The sequence below is a fragment of the Thrips palmi genome, unplaced genomic scaffold (assembly GCF_012932325.1).
Source record: "Thrips palmi isolate BJ-2018 unplaced genomic scaffold, TpBJ-2018v1 HiC_scaffold_1, whole genome shotgun sequence".
Taxonomy (NCBI): domain Eukaryota; kingdom Metazoa; phylum Arthropoda; class Insecta; order Thysanoptera; family Thripidae; genus Thrips; species Thrips palmi.
This window is the reverse complement of record NW_023144620.1, coordinates 5,556,433-5,576,375: the sequence shown is the minus strand read 5'-3', so window position 1 is coordinate 5,576,375 and position 19,943 is coordinate 5,556,433. Positions and strand designations below refer to the sequence as shown.

At 63.0% G+C, this 19,943-nt stretch overlaps 1 protein-coding gene across 4 annotated transcripts in view; it reads right to left on the bottom strand.

Moving 5' to 3' along the window:
* LOC117640914 (apoptosis-stimulating of p53 protein 1) overlaps positions 1-19,943 on the bottom strand; it is a 120,637-nt gene that overhangs the window by 77,269 nt on the left and 23,425 nt on the right. For all 4 annotated transcript variants that reach the window (XM_034377928.1, XM_034377954.1, XM_034377937.1 and 1 more), the window contains one exon: positions 12,389-12,444. In XM_034377928.1, the coding sequence (XP_034233819.1) occupies positions 12,389-12,444 (56 nt within the window). The remainder of the gene's footprint in view (positions 1-12,388; positions 12,445-19,943) is intronic.

Sequence of the window (19,943 nt, the reverse complement as noted above, 5' to 3'; positions counted from 1 at the left end):
AATTGAAAGTGTTTGGTTCATTTGTTTTGCCAGAGTAAAAGGTCGAGTCAACCCAACGACCGGGCCGGGTCGAACCGAAGGACCGAAGGACCGAAGGGAGAGATAAATGCAATATTCGGAGCACGACGCTGGCTGGGGCTGCTTGGGCCGGACCGTACCGAACTCGAGCAGCAATGCTGCAGCCATTGTCGCGCGTAGTTGGGTCGCTGATGAATGGCGCTAAGCCCTCCCTTCCCCCCGCACCGAGCATTACACAGATGCACGTGGAATCACCGACGACCCATGCCGGCATGGCCGAGTGCCGACCCCTCCCACCTGCAACACACCTTGTGATGGAACGCCGGGGGAATGAGATGATTAATTCGGGCGTGCGCGGGGACACGGACAAAGCTTTGTCCGGTTGAGCCAATCACGTTAGTGCCGGCAGGTGGGCCTGGGTCGCGTCCGCTACACCGCTGCGGCCCTGCCCGGGGTCAGGGTGGGCCGGACTTAAGACGACCCCGAAGAGACGCTGCTGCTGCTGGAATCTCAGGCATTCACTTGGAAAATGACTTTCCACGTGCACCACCTCGACTTGAACGATAATCACCATTAGCGGACGCTCGGCCGCTCCGAGGCCCTCCGCCGCAACGTCCGGGGCAGGAAATTCAGCAACGTGCCCAGAGAGCAAGGGGGTCCAAATTAAGCGACCGGGCACCCCCTCGAGTACCCGGGGCGGGGCGGGGCGGGGCGGGGCGGGGCGGGGCGGCCGGGGCGCGCCTTGTACACGCAGGGCACGTTGGCCCAATTGACCGGAAGAAGAAGACGCGAGACTGGCGCTGTGTACTTCAATCAGCGCGCCATACAACGGCGAGGGTCTTTGTCACCTCCATTGTCGCTAGCTTCGCCTGCCCCGCCTGCCCGGCGTGCTCGGCGTGCCCGTCCCGCTACTTTGGAGAGGCCGGGCGCGGCGCGGCACGCCTACACAAAACGACGCGCGCTCACCAGTTTGAGGCCGGCGTACTTGAGGGAGCGCGCCATGCTGGCGGCCCTGCCGACGTCCACGGCGACCACGGCGTCGTCGCTGCCGCCACGGCGGCGGTGGCCGCGGAGCACGCCGTCGACGGCCCCGGTGCTGGCGGTGCGGACGATTACGCCGGCCATGGCGGTGACAGTGGCGGGACTGCGGCCACGACGTGCCTCGCCGCCGCGGCGTCGCGGGGAGGGGAGGGGAGGCGCCGACACGGCGAGCGTCTTCGCCAAACGAGCGTTAATCGTGCATCAAGGCCGCGTTCAAAGATTAACGCGGGAGCCGCGTCCGAGTGCGGAGGGATTTAACCAGCTCGACGACTTCCAGAGTTTAGAGGCGACAAGGGTCGTCAGGACGTCGAGGCTCGCGAGCCGGCCGGCCAAACGATTCCGCAGTCGCTTCTTTTCGGGGCGTGTGCTTTAGCCGCTTCAGCCGCTTTAGCGACGGCGGGCTAACAAACGGGGCCCTGTTGGCACCCGCGCGCCACGCCGCCGCAGCGCCACAGCGCGCTCTGACGGACGGGGCAGGGCGGCCGGGATCAGGGCGGCCAATTTATCAGTGTGGCGCACTTGTGCCGAAAACAAGGCCAAAAGAGTGGCGCGCAAAAAGCAGTGGCGCGCCCGTCGGGGGAGGAAGCCTCATCAATTTGAATATGCGCCCGGCCAGAACAGACAGATATCGCAACAAAACAAACAAAGACTGACAAAAAGTGCGCGCGCGTCACACGAATAGGTGGGGCGGCAGCGCGCCATGTCTGGCCAATGATCTCGCTCCGGCGAGCGGCGCGGAGGCACGGCACTGTACGCGCGCAATCCACGCAATCATCGCAATTGCAGCGCAGGCGGTTGCACCGGGTTGCACTGCCGAGGGCGGGCCGCGAACCCGGAGCGGAGCAGAGAGGAGCCCCAACCCACTTCCAGTTTCCAGGTGACATGATGATGCCCTGCTCTGACAACAAGCACCCTCAGCCTAGTTTGAGCGAGTGTGTGTGTGCGTGTGTATGCGCAAAGAGATGGCCCCCGCCGCCCCTCCGCTGGCTGTCTCGCATTGCCTCTCTGTTCGCCGGGACCAAGTTAGTCCCTTGTTTATAGGGGCGGGGCGGGGAAGGGCGGGGGTGGCGTCTTACATTGTAGCGGCTCTCACGGCTAAGTACGGCATGGCATGCAGGCAGGGGCGGGCCGGGGGACGGGGTCCGGTGAGGACGCGCCACCGCCGCTACGCCAACGCGTGCTGCAAGTGCTTATCAGATTGCGATTGCAGACGAGCCAGCAGGGGAATCCAGGAAAATGTGTCGCCTGGTGCAATCGGCAGTGTGGGCCGCGGCGGCGATGTCGTTTGCATTCCGAGTGTGGCAAGACTGTCCGGCCGACTTGACGCCAGAAGTCTCATTCTTAGTGTGCCTGTCGCTGTCGCACTCATGGAGTGCCCCGCGGGGGTGCGAGAGAGACAGCGCCCGAGGCCTGGCCTTGAGCGGCTCGGCAGGTCCGGCGATATGTTCACCGCGAGATTACCTCGGTTATTCGCAGCAAGCAGGCCCAGGCCCAGGCCTAGGCAGGCGAAGGGCCTCAGTCCGACGGATCGTCCCGTCTCTCTCGCACTCGAGGGGCGTCACGCGGGGGTGCGAGAGGGACGGACGGGCTGCGGCACCAGGCGGCTGCGCCTGAGCCCCGCGGGGCCGCGCCGGGACCTCTGCCGGGGCCGCGAGGGCCGTGAGGGCCCTCTCTGCGGCCTTCAATACCACGCCTCAGCGAGCGCGGCGCCGCGGCACCACCGGGGCCCTGCCCGGCCTGCCCGGCCTTGCAAGGGGGAGGGCGAGGAGGGGTTGGAAGCGACGCGGCGGAGCCTCCAAGCCTCCACCCCCGCAGCCCCAGCGCAGCCCTGACGACATCGTCATGCGACGGGCCACGCCGGGCCGGCCAGGAACAAAGAGGGTAGAAACATTCGCATCGACGACGACCCGCCCCCTCACTGGGAGGAGAAGGCCGGTGGCAAACCAGAGCCGACAGGTGCACGACGAGGAGGCCACCACGGCCGCCACCATCATCGTGAGGACGGTGGTCACCACGACCAGGATCATTACCGAGCTCCGCACTTCCAAGAGAGCGCCCCCGAGGGGAAAAGAGAGAGAGAGAGCAAGTCGGACAGCTCATCGAAAAAGGGGGAACGTTACCGACCGGCCGGCCGGCGGCCCGGGGCGCAAGCAGTGCAAGCAGCAGACAGAAAATCATGAAGCCACTCCAGGGGCTTCGCCGCTTCACGGACCCGAGAGAAATATTTCATCTCTTATCGCCGCAACATGCCCCGCCCCGCCCCGCCCCGGAGGCTCAAAGGCAAGAGTGAGGAAGCTGGCCGTCCGCGTCCGGCCCGTCCGGCAGGACACGGTGCAGCCCGGAACTAAAAAGCGGATAACACGAGCCATAAATAGTGCGCCCGTCACAAATTAGGAACGGCGGAGCGGCGCCTCTCCGGCAACGCGGCGTAGCGCGGCGTAGCGGCCCGACACCTCTGCGAAAGGGGTAGCGTTGCGCTAGACCTGCGCGCGCACACACTCACACACGCACACACACACACACACACACACACACACACACACACACACACACACACACACACACACACACACACACACACACACACACACACACACATTCTCGTGCCCGCAAAAAAGAAACACATAATGCAGATTAGGTCAAACTCGTGAGGGCACACAAAATTGCTCGGGGTTGCCGAGGAGGCCGCCCCTCACCCCGGCTGGGCCGCGCTGCAGCGGCAAGGCGGGGCGATATAAGTTAGCGAGGAGGCGAGGAGGGCAAAGTTCATAAACGAACCATCTCTCTACGACCCGGTTATCAAGTAAGCCAATAAATAGGGCCCGTTACGGGCGGCCGGCCGGCCGGCAGTGCCCCGAACGCAGCGCCCCGAACGGTATGGGAATAAGTGCCCCTCGACCCAATCCATTAGGGGCTTTCGCGTTCGCGAGCGTTCGCGCCGCGGTGCGCCTCGGAGACTCGCACACAGTCACCGGCGCACCGGACGAATGGGATCACGCGCACACATGCACACAGACAAACACAGACTCACCCGTCACACACAAGGCCTCATCGCGCCGACGATAACCGCGACGTTAGGTGTGCAGCCACAGTCTGCGTCGTGCTGCTGCAATGCGACATGCCGAGCACCTTGGCGCCAACACAAACACACACACACACGCAGGTAAATAGTGAACACACACACACACACACAACAGAAGGGCACGTTATCCGTACGCATACACGTCACACACACACACACACATCACTGGTGCATGGCGCCGCGACTGACACTGTAAGGGCGTCACGGGGCGGGGCAGGGGCCTGCACACTGCAAAAGCCAAGAGCGGGGACGCGGGGCGGTTTGATCAAGAAACAGCGACTTGAGTCGAAAACTTGTCCGGCGCCCCGGCCGGGACACAGGTTGCACGTGGTGCCTCCGAGGGGCCCCGCGACGCCGTGCCTCGCTCGCGCCATGCATCAACAATGGGGCCCACACCGGAGGCGACCACCTGGCCGGATTCCCACGAGAGCCAAAGAGGATCGGCGACTGCTACTCGCGGCCTCGCGGCGGGAAGGGCGAAAGGTACCGGCGATACTCCGCGTCCGAGGGCCCGGGGTCCCCGCCGGCCCCGCCGGTCAACGGCGCCGGGCCGGGGTCTCTCGCGCGAGGGATAACGACACCGCGTTTTTCACCTTTCGGGCGCGGTTTGCTGGTTCTGCATTTTGCGCTCCGCGCGGGGAGGCCTAGATAATTTTTTTTGCCGCCACTGGCGAGGCCTGGAATCACTCCACTCGGCCTGGCGCGGCGCGGCGCGTCCCGGACGCCATCAAGAGCAGGGCGGGCAGGGCGCTGGCGGAGTGGAGGGCGCCGATGTTCGGCGCGATACGACTTTTGGCAGGCGGAAGGAGAGCAGCACAGAGGGACCAGGCGCCGCCAAGGCCCGCGCCGTGCCAGCTCCACAGCATCCTCATGGACGCCTTCCCCGCGCTCGCTCACGCAGTCCGGCCACGACGAGCCACACGGACCGCACCTCATCTCCCCCACCTCCTCCCAGATGGCATCACCGGCAGCCCGCCCGTTTTGTCGAACCTTTATCTTGACAAATTGAAAACAACGGCCCGGCATTGTCGTGCCCGGGGCCCGGACCCTCGAGCTGCCACCGGCTTCAGCCCGCTTCAGCCTCCTCGGCATTCATTTGGCTCCATCCGGCGCATGGCGGCATGGCGGCATGGCGGCAGGGCGCATTCCGGGCAAAAAGTGAGGGGCCTCTCCCACAGCAAGGACGCGCTCTGGCCGCCCGAAGCCGACCGCGCAAGGCCCATGTCAATTGTCAATTAGGCCACCGCAATGCAGTGAACACAAATCCCAGCCCCGGCCGGTTCGGTTCGGTTCGGCTCGGTTTTCCGCGCCGACGGCCGCGCGGCCGCACCGTGCAACTGGACCGCTAATTGGGGCAGCATGCACGATGCACGAGGCGGGGCGGGGCGGGGCGGGCGCACGGCATGCAGAGACGCCAATTAGATGCACCGCACGGACTTCCCAAGCAAACCGTGGCTAAAATCCGGACCGCCCCGTCAGCACAGGCACGCCCTGCGGGCAGACTGTCTGTCTCCCTCGCTCTCACGGGGCGCATCCCGAACGAGGGAGACAGAGCAGCAACCCGGCCGCGACGATTTTGCAGTGTGCACCCGTGCTGCGTTTTCTTGCTGTGACCGGCGGGACCGGAAGGGCAAACGCTTCCGCATCCCGCGCCGCGTGAATGTTTCAAGCTCGGATAAAGGCTGGAACCTGCTGCACCATTAGCGGCCAGCGAACGCACTCCGCCACTTTTACAGTGAGGGGGGTGAAGCGCGAGCCTGTCCGCGCGGTGCGCCGCCGAGGATCACGCTCACACACTATCACACACGCACACACACTCACACACGTGCGGCTCATGAAATTCGACACGGCCGTTTACGCCCACGCCCCCATCACCCCCTCGCAAAGTTGTCGGAGAACTTGCAGGAGCGAAACCGGATCACACCCCTTCCCCCTCGCGTTTGTGTGTGTGTGTGAGTGTGTGTGCGTGTGAGTGTTCACGCGAGCAAGCAGGCGTCAGCCGAGAAAATCCCCTGCTGTTAGTTCAGCGCCCCTGCACCAGTAGTGGCGGACGGGGGCGGGGACCGCGACGTCGGCGACCCTGACGCGTCGAGGCCGCGACGACGGCGAGCCTCGCCGAACCGCCGAACCGCGCCGCGAACGCAAAGCCTCGGCAAGCAGGCGATGACCTGCGGGGTCTGCAGGCCGCGACGGGGCCGCGCACCGCGCTGCGAGCGCCAGCGTGCCAGCTTTCGGGAGCACTTTGAATTCGGATGGACGCGCGAGAGGAACATTATCATGAAAAAACGAGCGAGAAGGGGGACTGTCCGCGCCGCGGCGCGCCGTGCGCCAGATGCCAAATGTTTATTCATTCCAGATCTCGGACTCTGCATAACGCGTTCTCGACAGTCCTCGCGGCCCGAGGACCAGGCAGGACAGGACCCCTCGGCCCGCCTCAGAGAGAGAGAGAGAGAGAGAGAGAGAGAGAGAGAGAGAGAGAGAGAGAGAGAGAGGGGAGGAACGAGTAGAGCGACGTAGGGTGAAGGGCCATAACCGCCGGCATTTGGCACGCTCAAGGGCACTCACACACCCATCGCACACTCTCTCACACAGAGGCGGGCAGATTTGCGTTTTACTCGGTATCCGTTTCCATTGAGCGGTTCAGGGCACGACGCGGTGCGTTACGGCGCACGTTACAGTGTACAGCCCGGGCGGCAGCAGCAGGCCGCGTCGCTGCCTGCGATGTGTCTGAGGCCGCCGAGGCCGCCGAGGCCGCCCACCCCCGACGGCCCGACGGCCCGGCGCACTTGCTGCTGCCATGGGGGAGAGGGAGAGGATTCTCGTCTCGAGATCACAGTAATCGCCCTCCATTGAAACTGATGGCCTGACGTCACTTCACGCCCTCAACCCCGCCATGAGACAGCCGAGAGAAAGGGGCGCACGCACCCCCCCCCCCACACACACACACTCACAGCCCCTCCCTCACACACACGAGAGTTGCGGCCGGCGCAGACCTCAAACGCAGGGGTACGGTCTCTTTCATCGAACTGCGCGCACCAAACAAACAGACGCGACAAGCGCCTTGGCCGCTTCCCCTTTTGGCTTCCTTCTTGACTGAAATAGCACGGCGAGCGGAAAGACACCCTCCGCCTCCACGCAGAGGCGAATAAATAAATGTATGGCGGCATCGAGCTTTTCCTTTGCGTCGCCCTCATCTCGTCGACTGTCACTTTTTTCCGCGCCAGTCTGTCCGCCCGCCCGACCGTCTGGCTCGTTATTGGCCATCAACAGGACAGAGTCAATTTCCGATAAAGAGTTCGGCAGAAGTGTTGGCATCCATCAGTGTCTGGCAGGCCTGGCGCGGCGCGCACCGCACCGCAGTCCGTCTGCAGACGCAACAGACTTTGCTTCACCGCGGCGGCAGGGATCAGTGGAGACGCGTTCGGGCTCGGCCGTGCACGCTGGCCGAGGCCGGCGCTGCTCTCTGCTCGCTCTTTCAGCGAAATGAAAATGAGCAACGTCCCCGTGTTTGCGGTGGGAGGGGAAGGGGGCAGAGGCGAGGCTCGAGGCGAGGAGGCAAGAGCGCTGGCGACAACTTGCAAAAATTTACTTGCCGCGGCGACGCTGGACATGCATACCCCAGATGCGCCGCCGCCACCTCACCGCCGAGCCGCCTTCGCCCTTCGGCCGATAGGTGGCGCCTCGCTTCGCCTCGAGGACCCCGACGACGTCCGCGGTCGATGCCTGCAGACGCAGCCAACGGCGCGAGGAAGCACACTGCATTTTCGGAGCCCGGAAATGGGAGTCCGGGAAATGGTTGGCACGCGGAAGCCCGGCCGGCACGTCCAGCGCGTCGGAGAGTGTGATGCAATGTGCTTGTGGCCGAGCCGAGCCGAGCTGGTGGCGCCGGTCGGTCTGACACACCACCGCCAGCTCGCGCCAGCCTTGGCCATAATTACAACCGCCTGCGGTTATCCCCGACGACGCGGTCCTCATCGTGCTCGTCCTCGGCGTCCTGGGGGATCATGCTGGCCGGTCGATGAGGGCCTGGCGGCCGGGTGGATGAAAACCGATCCTCCCCTCGACTCAGCCAAGCCGCCCCCCGCGCACTTGGAGGATTTGCAGGGCGTTGCAGGGCGTTGCAGGGCGTTGCACGGACGAGGCCGCCGTGACATCAAGTCGGTGATAAGGGCGAGGCCCCATCAGTGGCGCCGCATGGCCCCGCAGGGGTCGTCGCCGCCGTCATCAAGTTCGATCCGCCCCGCCAGCCGCCCCGGCCTGTCTTTCGGGTACCGAGTATGCGTGCGTCGGCCGTCTCCGCTCCAACCCTTTCCCTGTCGACTTAGCTTCCTGACCCCCCAGCGCCGCGCCGCCGCACCGCCGCCCCCACGGCCGCCGCGCCCGTCCTAGGGTCGCCTCTAGTAATCCGACACAGGCTTAGACAGTCATCTGAAAGCCCCTCGCCTCTATACAGGCGGGGATCAGGGCGGCAAGGCGACCCTCGAGGACGAGGATGACACCGGGGTACCGTCACTTCAAGGGGCGTCGGGCCTGGCCCGGCCCGGCCTGCCCGGCCTGCCCGGCCTGCAGACGAGGCGGCATTGTGTTGCAAAATCGCCGCGCCGTGCCGCGCCGCGCAGCCATAAGCCTGCACGACAAAGGCGTATCGATCAGGGGCGGCAGGTCGCACGAGACACCGAACCACTTGACATTTGTCCAGGCGTTTCCACTCCAGACCGCGCCTCGCGCCGCCTCGCGCCGTCGCCGTGTTTTCGGCACGTCGTCGCCGCCCTGGCGGCCTCGGAGGCTCTGATCCGATTCGGACGGCCGGACGGACGGGCGGGCGGGGGAGTTAAGAGGACTCGGTTCCGATAACGCCCAAATCCCCGGCCAGCTCGCGCAGCTCGAGCACGTCACAAACGAAATATGAGACTGGACGCTGGCCGGCCGCTACCGGGCCCGAAAGACACGCCCGCCCCGCCCAGTCAAGCCGGGCCTCAGCAGACGAAAAATGGTCCGTCTTCAGGTGCACGGGCGCCGCGGTCACGCGCGGGGCGCGGCGGCTTAGCGGCGGCACGGCGCGGCCCGTGTAAGGCACTTTGACAAAGGTGCACCTACACTCCTACACCGCCGAGAACACTACCAAAATGACCGACATTCGAACGCGTTTTGTCCGCGTACCGGGTACAGCTACGACTCCAGCGTGTTGTTGTTGTTGTTACGACCCCGGACGTCTTCCGGTGGCCGTCCGCGCGAAACGCAGGCCGTGGGAGCGCGGGGCGGCGCGGGGCGGCGCGGGGCGGCGCGGGGCGGCGCGGGGCGGCGCGGGCGCGGCGCGGGGGCGGCGCGGGCGGCGCGGGCGGGGGGCGGCGCGGGGCGGCGCGGGGCCAACGTGTTGTTTGTTGCGCTCCACTTGCAGTGCGTGCGCCGCAGGCCGCAGCACTGACCCGACACCGGCGTCGCCACCCATGAAAAACTTTTCCAAAAATTTAATGTTTTTCACGACTTTTCGAACCCAATCTGTGACCTACCCGCCTGTCGAAAGCTGAGACTACCCCGCACGCCAGAGACTCTCGATGCTGGCCATGGGGCGGGCGCGTGACGGGCGCGGGGTAGCGACGACGGGTCACCTTTTTTCGCCGGGCATGATGGTCCCCCCGGCGTGTGTGTGTGCCACACAGTGTACGTGCGACTGCATGCGCGGAACCCAATTACAAACGGCTTAGCGCGACAGAGACGGACGAATCCGCGTGCGCCGCAGCCGGGCACAGCGGACAGAGCGTCGCCGTCTCTCTCGCACTCACGGGGCGTGCCGTATGGGTGCGAGAGAGACAGCTGGAGCCGGGCACAGCTGCACTCCGCGGCGAGGAGCGCCCCGCTTGAGGGCCGCGGGGGCGGGGGCGGCGGGGTAAGAAAGTACCTGACAGGCCGCGCCAGTGGCCCGCCGCCGGCCCGCCGCCCCCACGCCACGTCACCCTCACAACAATTAGGCAGCCAGCCAGGCCGAGCTGGCAGCGCCGGATCCGGAACTCGCACGACACGGCGGGGCCCTGGCGGGGCCGGCCACGCCCCGGGACTAGGGCCCGCACCGGGACCCATCCCATCCCATCTCAGCCGCGGGCCGCCGTCGCCGAGGCCGCGGGCCCGGCGTGGACTTCCGTGCCAAGAAAGGGGATTCATCGTGCAGCCCGCCAGCCCCGCCAGCCCCGCCAGCCCGGCAGGGCTATTTGCACCCAGGGATTGAAATAAAGGCCGTCCTCGGCATAGCGCGGCCACAACACGCTGCAGACGGTAGACGGTCCCCGGCGGGGCGGGCGGGGCGAGCCGGCGCCAAAGCGCAAGTCAGCGAGGCTACTGGAGGCTGCTGGAGGCTGCTGGAGGCTGCTGGAGGCTGCTGGCGGCACTGCGGGGCATTCCGGGCCAAGCACGCATCGGCCATCACGGCGGACCGATTGAGCGCCGTTTATCACTCAGAAGCAGGTTGTCGAGGGGTGACCCACTGTAAAATTTTGTGTACAATGATTGTGTGAATGTGCAAGAATGTGCCAGATTTCTGGCGTTTTTGCCACACATGTTGCCTACTTACAGGCGTTTTTGCCTCCTGAATGTGGAATGTGGTCAAATTTTGTACAACGAATGTGGGAAGCTGTTCCCCCCTCGAGGTTGTCTTCTTCTCAAATTCACCTTTTCCGGCATCAAAACGGCCCGCCGTCGGCAGTGTACCGCCGAGCCAGGAGGGCTACGTAATGCAGGCGCGCCGATACCTATTTTCGAGTGCAGCAGACACAAAGACTGACGGGCAGGAAGTGGATCGAGATGTTGTCGCGCGGCGCGGCATCCAGGCCGGCGGGCCGACAGCGTGACCCAGATGCAGCTCCCCGAAGGCGACGGCGCACTCGGCGCGTTTCGCGGACTCCGCAGCGGCAGCCAGGTGCAGTCCGGGCAACTCTCCTTTTTCGCGGGAAATTTAAAACCCAGGCCGTCGCAACCGCAACGCCGCGGCCCGTCAGGCAGGCCAGGCGGGCGGCCAGGCATGCAGGCAGCCACGACGCGCCGCCCTTCGCTTCCCACCGAATTACGTGGTGGGGCCCAAAGGGGGCTCCCGGTGGGGGCCAAAAGGGGCCCCGGGAGGGGCGAGGGGCCCCACGGGGCCGCGGAGAGGTCCCGGAAGGGCTCGGTTCCCTACGGTTTCCATGCTCCAAGGTGGACCGGGCGGAGCCGGGCGGCCGGTCCCACGCACGCCGCAGAAATATACCACGGGCAAGTAGGACACTGTCGAAAACGCGCTTCAGGTCGCTTTGCCCCGAAAACAAAAGTTGATTTGGCGGGAAAAACGTCGCCCACGTGCGGCGGGACGCGAGAGGCCTCGTCAGGAGCTCATCAAGAGCTCCGCGTTCCTCTTGACTCTCCGCGCAGAGATGAGCCAGGAATAGAGAGATTGCGCAATTAGAGGGACTGCAGCGCGCATGCGACACTGCAATGCCAGTGTGCGGCCGAGCCACCGCTAAAACGATTACCGCGACCAGTCGGCCCAGTGCGAGGAATTAAAACTCGCAGACAACAAATCACTCCATTTGTTGGTGGATTTCGCAAAGAACGGGCTCAATTAACCGCAAGAACCACGCGCAGTGTTGGCACACCGCGAAAGTCGAACGGACCAACAGTGTATCGTTTACAAGGAGATTATCAGCCCAAGGCGAAATGAGATGCGAGGACCCCCATTTAAATGGCGCGCGGCTACAGACAACGGGGCTACACACTAGTACGGGTCACTTAAGGTCAAGTCCCCCCCCCCCTTTTCCCCCTCGCTGCCTCGCTGTCCCTCAGAGCGGAGCGGCGGTGCAGTGCCCGCCTGGCCTGCAGACCGATGTGCGAGGGAGACCAGACGAGGGAGCGTTCCATTGCCCGGTCCGACCGGTCGCGATGCATCCAGATCCCCTTGGGTGCGTGCATGTGTGGGTGAGTGTGTGTGTGTGTGTGTGTGTGAGTGAGAAAGAGTAGCCAAGCCTTTCCTTGTGCCGACGACGCCTCGCCCTGCTCGTCCGGTAAGGTAAGGGCCGCTCTAACACACTCACAAAAAAAACCACACACACACACTCACACACACACACACACACGAAGATGCGTCGAACGAAGGGAAAGCTCTATGGAGACACGCGGGCGCGGGGACGTCTCCAAGAGAAAGAGTCATTATTAATAGTCCTGCCTAACAGAGTACGTATACGTACTGTGCGTTACAACAAGAGAGTATTTAAAAGTGTTACTCACCGAATCTCCGAAGGGTCCCGGCTCCTTCATTCCATTTCTCGAGTCGTGGCGACCACCTGGAGCAACAAGGAGAAGGAAGCACATGAGTCATCCATCTTTAATCCCGAAGCAGGCTACCCCGCTGCCAAAGGGAAGCAGAGCAAAGGCCCCTCGCTCCACCTGCAGGGCATGCCCAGCCCAGCCAGGCTCACGAACCATCTCCGCCCGGCCCGACGACGACGCATCGTCTCCAGTCGATTAATCATCGCGTTTGCACATTTCGACGCGTGTTATTTGACGGTTGCCAATCGCGAACCATCAATATTTTTCTGCCTGCAAGTGGCTGTACTTGACACGAACCGTAAGCGGACGTAAATGGCGGGGAAAGGGGAGGGGGAGGGGGGGCAGGAAGTAGAGGAGGTCAGCTTCTTTACGAGGGAGCCCTGCTGCCCTCCAGCAGGCCCTGCTCCTGTCTCTCTCGCACCCCTGCGGACCGCCCGGCGAGTGCGACAGAGACGGGGCGATGGAACGACTCTGGAAGGCCTGGAGGCCTCATTTCCACATCCCGGAGCGTCGTCCCGGGGCCATAGTTGATACCCACACGGGACGGTTATTCCCTCATTCCAGAAAAGTGGTCCCATCCCAATCCCATCACCTTCTTTGGTGAATGGGCCGGCGGAAAGGGGGGGAGGGGGGCTGGACCGCGCCCTTTATAGAGTCATTGCAGCAAATTGTTTGCATTGCCCGTCCGAGTCCACACGGCCTCGGCCAGTGCACTGCCAGGGCTTGCACGAAGCGGCGTCAGTCGGGACTGGCCGATTATTGGCCAAGGCAGACTGAGGCGTTCGGCCGCGAAGCCGCGGAGCAGCCATCGACTTGGAAATCCGTGCGGCCATCGCATGGCTCGGGCGAAGTCCCACCGCCCATCCCGGCGGACTCACACAGCTCGACGCGAAAATCAAAATCAACACGTTTCGCGCCAAACCGGAATCATCATTTCAGTTTGCTCGTCGAGCGGTATATATTCAAAGCGTACGCAGCTTTGCACAGGGTTCTGGCTGGTCCACTTCCAACAGTACTACATATCGATGAGTGCGAAATTAGTTCGGGAGAGCGGGGCGGCTTTAACCTTTCCAGAAGGCGACCGGACAAAAACACGGCCAGGCCTTTCAAGCTTTGGGGCTTTCAAGCTTTCAGGGGCGTGCAGTGAGGCCGCGGCGGCGGCGTAGCGGTCACGAAGAGACAATGGCGGCAACAAACGTGATGCAGCGTACTCGCCAGAAAGGAATCGTACCAGTAACTTACACACACGCACGCACGCGCGCGCACACACAGACACGCACGAGCATGCAAGTTACGGCTAATGATGACTCGAATCAATCACGCGGCCGGCTCGACTCATCCTTTCGTCATACGAGACCACCGGCACGGAGGTCACACACACGCACACACACACACTAACTTAGTAGTCGCGCGGTGACGCAACCCGAATCGCAAACACTGCGTTCTATCCAGAGAGGTATCGGCCGGCGCTTCAATTCAATCCACGACCCGCATAGATTCATTCCGAACCACGCGGCGCTTTTGTCGCTCTCTGCGTCCCCCCCCCCCCTCTCTCTCTCTCTCTCTCTCTCTCTCTCTCTCTCTCTCTCACTTCAAGCTCTGCAGCACACCGCGCGCCGCCTGCCCCACGCGGCTCGGCCTTCTTCTAGGCGGCGAGCGGTGAAACTGAGAGAGAGAGAGGGAGGGAAGGAGGGAGCATCGGGTGGGTGAATCGTTACATGCCAGTCCTGTCCAGTCCAGTCATTTAGAGACAGTTTAGTCGAGTCGGTCTGGTCTCGGCACAGTGTGCCCCTCCACACACGCACATGCACGCACACAGACACAGCGCACGCGGGCTCTATGTGGGCGGGCCCGCCAAGTTCAAAACAGGCTGCACGCGGCGCAGCACGCACGCACAATCACCGTTCGGCCCGGCATACGGCCCACAAAGGGAAAACGGGGGAAACTCGCGGAAAGCCTCCTGAAAGGAAAGGACTTCCCTGACTGGAATTATTCGGCGGGAACTCTCGGGCCGGGCGGCCTTTCCACAGATTTTTCTTTCTCTTCCCGACGCCCCGTGGGCCCCAGTGTGGGCCCCAGTATGGCCCCGTGGCCCCGCGGTACGGGGAAAGACGAGACGACGCTAGGACGCACCGTTCGGAGCTCGTAAAAGGGAGAGTCCTTGTCGCCCGGATAACACAAACAGGCTTGATTCGATTAGCGCTTTCTCCACTTTTTGACCCGTTTCAGGAAACAAGGGACACTGCTGCGGTACAGTCGGGTCCGGAAAGAGAACCCTTCGTCTCCTCTCCCGGGCGCACACGCCAGAGACTCGTCTGGGGGTCCGGGACTGTACAGTCGGATCAAGTCATCGTTTCCTTCCGAACCGTAGGCCGGGCAGGCCGCGCCCAGCTTACGCCGCGCCGACCGTAGCAGCGCGTCCCGCGTCCCGCCCCGCGGGCGTTTCGTGACAAAGTATGGGAATCCCCTTCGTTCCGCCAGGGGGCAGCAGCACCACGGCGAGGAACGTCTTCCGAAGCAATCGGAATGTACGGCACACCTCGGTCGCCGAGGCGGGAAAATTCCCTCCCGGAGGCGGGAAAAATCCCCCTGCAGGCGGGAAAACTCTTCCGGAGGCAGGAAAATTCCCCGCGCCGGTTAATTTACCGCGCGTCGCTAGAGGGCGTGGGCCGTAACTCAACGAATAAATACGTCAAGGCTGCCTGGAAATCGGGGGGAATTATGGCGCGTACATCACGGGCGACTAAATTACAATGCTCGAGAGTTACCTCGCGAGAATCGACGAAAAAGCGAGATAACGCGGCTATTCATCGGGACATGTTATCGGATACGGCGTCGCAGCGTCGCGTTCCAACTGAAGATGGGCCGTGGCGTCTCCATGGAAGCGCGCTCGGCATGAGCATTCACGGCGTGGGATGCAGAGGCAACAAACTCCGTGAATGGGATTCGACGGGGGCCGAATCAGCCGATGGCACCTTCGCGTTGCCGTGACGCAACCAGCGCCATCCAACTTCGATTTCGAAGGGGCTCTGCCGCACTCACGAGGCGTCCCGTGCGGGTGGGAGAGAGACAGAGCGACGAAACGTGTCTTCGGAGTGGCTAGGGAGACACCCCAACAAACAGACGTCTCATTCACATGCCGAGGCTCCGGGCCACCACGGGGGGCCTTCAGTGGGCACCGTGGGCACTGCCCAGTGTATCCAGGTTGACACGGCGTCCCGGTCCCGAGGCGTCCCGCGGGGACCTCAGAACGCGACGTCCTTCGCACTCCGGAGGGCCCGAGCCGTATTTCACCCACAAAACCAACACCCGACCGTTCTCGATGGCGGCGACGCGACGCCGACGCGTACCAGTGAGTGAGCGGCTTCCAATAAGCAGCGGCAGTAATCTCTGAATCGGTCGTAAACCTGACAGAAGCGCGGTCACTGCGCGGTCACTGCACTGCCCAACCTGTAAGGCCATGACGAGCATGGAGCGCACCTCCCCGTTTATTTATCGTTCGGTTGTCGTAAAGCCGCGATCCGACCGTCTCCGAGGTTCGACTGCAGTGGCCCGGCGGCCCCAAAGCCCGCGACTTGTAGGCAATGGGGCGACGCGCCGGTCAAGGCCATCCCAGCCAACCTGCGGGCTTGGCCCTCGGCTTGGCCACGGTCCCCGTCGGCCGGGTCGTCGGGTCGGGTTGGGTCCCCGCCTCGGTCCCCGCCTCGGTCCCCGCCTCGGTCCCCGCAGCACGCCGCGTCGCGCCGCACTCGGCACGCTTTCTCCCGGCCAGGATGCTGGATGCCGCCGCAGCCGTCTCTCTCGCACCCCTAGGGGACGCCCCGTGAGTGGGACGAAGACGAAACCAAAGCCAAGTGCCCTAGAACCACGGCTTTCAGAGATTCCATCTCGACGAACACAAACTAGCCTCTCGTTTTTCGCAAATATTCACACATTTTCCCAGGTAATCGCGAAATGGAAACTGAAACACTACGTCGGCCCGAGCGCGGTTGCACACAGTCCCCCTCCACACACACACACACGCGCACAAACACACACACACAGACACACACACAGACACACAGACACACACACTCGAGGCGCAGCGTACTCGGTATGTGCACAGAGCCTCGGTGCGTGAGTGACTCGCTGTATGTAAGCGCCAGCAGGTCGACTCCGAACGGCGCTCCCTGTCTCCCTCGCACTCGTGGAGGCAGCCGGCGGTGCGAGCGAGACAGAGAGAGAGAGTCCGCTCAGCCTAGAAAGGTCGGCACACGCCGCGGGGAATGTTGTGGCGCGCCAATCCTGTTGCTCCAGATCGCACAGTGTGCGTCCCGAAAGGACGACGGCGTCAACGAAAGAAACAAAAACAACACACCTTGGGGTTGGAAAAACAGTGTTCGAACGCGCCGGAGCCGGCCAAAAGCCCGGCAGGGGATGAATGAATCAACTGGCCTCGCGCGTGGCGCTCAAACGGGGCGCGCTCTGGGAGAGCAGACCACACACACACACAGCCACAATTGATTAACAATGGAAACTAACGTGCGACTTGAAGCGAGTAGTACCTAGACCGACGGCGGTGCAGTTTCCCGTAATCGATCTTCGACTGGCGCAGCCTTTACAACAACGCCGATGGAACGGGCTTGAAAACAAACACACACACACACGCGCGCCGTGGAGATCGGGCGTTACAGTTAAAGCAATTAAAAGTGACCGTCCGTTTCACTTAATGCGGCATTGTGAACGCCGGGACGGCCGGGACGCCCCCGAGGCGAGGCTGACGCGAGGCTAAGGCGCGGCCGATACGGCGCGGCGTCTCACTCCGACAGTGTGCCTCCACGGCGTGGCACGGACGCCCCGCGCGGCTTTTAAGAGTACACACCGATTCCCGGACTATAAATGAATGCGCCTCTCACACAATGAGTTACGAAATGAGCCGTTCACGAAATTGTATAAGCCGCGCGGCGGGCGATACCAATCGTGTGTGAGTGTGTGTGTGTGTGTCTTACCCACAATGGGTACCATCACAGCGCGAGCACCAGAAGAAACGGCACGACGGGAGAAACTATGCGTACAGTGTGTCCGTTCCAACGTATAGCGCGCATAAGTCGACAGTTTCTAATGACGGCCCCAAACAAACGAAAAAAAGATGACATTTCCTCGTGGTGTTTTTGCTTTGGGCTTGTTATAACGTGTCGTTTTCGTTTCTCCTTCAAGAACTGCATGCCGTGCGTCGCCGCGTGCGTGCGGGGGGCGTGGAAGGGGTGCCCCAGGAACCCGTTATGCAGAGTCGGCCTGGGCTCCATGCGCCGCGCGGCAAGCCCTACCCTCTCCCCCTTCCCCAGTCACTCACACTTACATGCTCACACACACACACACACACACCACACACACACACACACACACACACACACACACACACACACACACACACACACACCCAGAGACGCGGATAAATTTACGCCCGGTACGGCACGCCAGATCTGACCTCGGCTCGACTTGGCACTTTGCATGTTATTCTTTTCATACCGGCCGGGCCGCGGCGAGCCGCGCCGATCGAGCGCCATTCAAGGATTAAATTCCTTTCCGCGCAGGACGTGGCGGGGCGGGGCGGGCGGCCTCGCTATACTCTCACTTCCTCCCACCTCAGGCCGCGCTCGGGATCATCGAATCCGATTTGTAGATCCTGATGGACCACTTTACATGACCCGGCCGTGGCGAGCCGCGCCGCCGAGCGCCTACTTACACGCACAAGATAACCGTCTCTCGAAACGGCGTCCCTCGGCGCGAGGATTCGAACCCACGCCCCCGCCGCGCGACCCGGCGCGGCAGGCGCGGCGCGGCACGGCGGGCGTGGCCGCCACACTCGGCCGTGTTGTGGCTGGCTGGCCGGCACTCATGGCCGCGCCGAAACCTCTGGCGATCAGACTAAACAAAAGCAGAGGCAGACCAAGCAGCTCGGCGTGACGCCGCGACCCGGCGGACGCTCCCAGCTAATCAAGGGGGATCGGGGAGTCGCCGGGGATCCGGACAGCAATGGCCCTGAAAATGACATCCAGTCGACTGGAAGGCTGGAGGGCCGGGAGGGAAGAGAGGGGAGGGAATGCCGGCGACAATTTTCAGATAAGGGGAGGGGCTTGGAGGAGAGATAGGCCGGCAGGGGCTAACTTCACCTGAGACTACCACTGGTAAGACTCTCAGTCGGTTAGCCAGAGGAGTCCTTGCTGGACTGCAAACCGTTTCTCAACCTCCAAAAAAACATCTTTAATTGGTCGCCGTCGTAGTGTTCGGCAGTTGGCACCTCGGTCCAAAACGCCGAGATGCAGGAAATGGCCCGTCCCAGACGGCTCCAGTTCGCAGCGGCGCCGCGTCGCCACGAGGGGACGCCGTCAAAGTCGCCCGCTGCCTTTGATGTGATAAGACAAACAGCGAAAAAGTATTAAAAATGCCAACGAGAAAAACAAAAAAAAGGCGCGACCTCCATTCCGGTGAGGCACGATCGCGCAAAAGGCTCTTTCTCATTGCAAACGGGGCTTCGCCTCGGATGGAAAGATTTCCCATGCCTTTTTCATTTTGGCGCGAAACGCGCAGCGCGGACGTTGCATCTGGCAGTGCACCAGCAGTGATGACGAAACGCCGCACAAAGAAGCCCGCGGAGCGGGTACCACTGTGTCCATGCACGCGGCTAGTCCCTGTCCGTCTGTCTGTCTGTCTGTCTGTCTGTCTGTCTGTCTGTCTGTCTGTCTGTCTGTCCGTCCGTCCGTCCGTCAGGCGGGCATAGGGCCCAGCCAGCGCCCACGGCCCCACGTAATGGGTCGGCCGAATTGAACGGAACCAAGCAACCAATAACTTGTGCTGACGTCGAGGGATGCGAAGCACACGGAAAATGAGCCCCGAAATATGCTGGGATCGATCTGCTCGCCCCAGAAAGAGAGAGGGAGAGAGCGGACGAGAGAGAGAGAGAGGGGGGGGGACCTTCCGAGGGGTGCACCGCGCCCTCCACGAAAAGAAAGGACGCCACAAAGGAGGATCACGTAGGTAAACATTTGGGTCGATTTCGCAGCGCGCTGCATGCAAACGAAATCAGGCGGCGTCGCTGCACTTGTTGCCAGGCAAACAGTGTAAACAGTGTAGCGGCGCTGTGTGCCTCGCCAGTTATACCTCGTTTGCCGGGACACGCCCCAGACTGCATCAAACATTAATTGAGTCGGTTAGTTGGACTAGAAATTGCACACGGTGACTTGAGGAACATTTGGAAAGTGAGATTCACTTCAGTTCGGTTTCATTGTCTTGCTTAGGGCTTCGAGGACGGTTCGTGGCTCGTGAACGGCCCCTGTCCGCCACCCCTAGAGGCCCTGGAGGCCCTAGAGGCCCCGGAGCGCGGCCCGTGACGAATAGGGCGACTCTAGAAGCCTGCGGTCGCGCCGCCGCCGTCTTGGGACACCACGCCGCCACGCCGCCGTGCCGGGTCCCGGCGGGCCGGGCCGGCGCACACCGCGTGGTTGCTTTTCGCTCACATCGCTGCCGTCGTGCA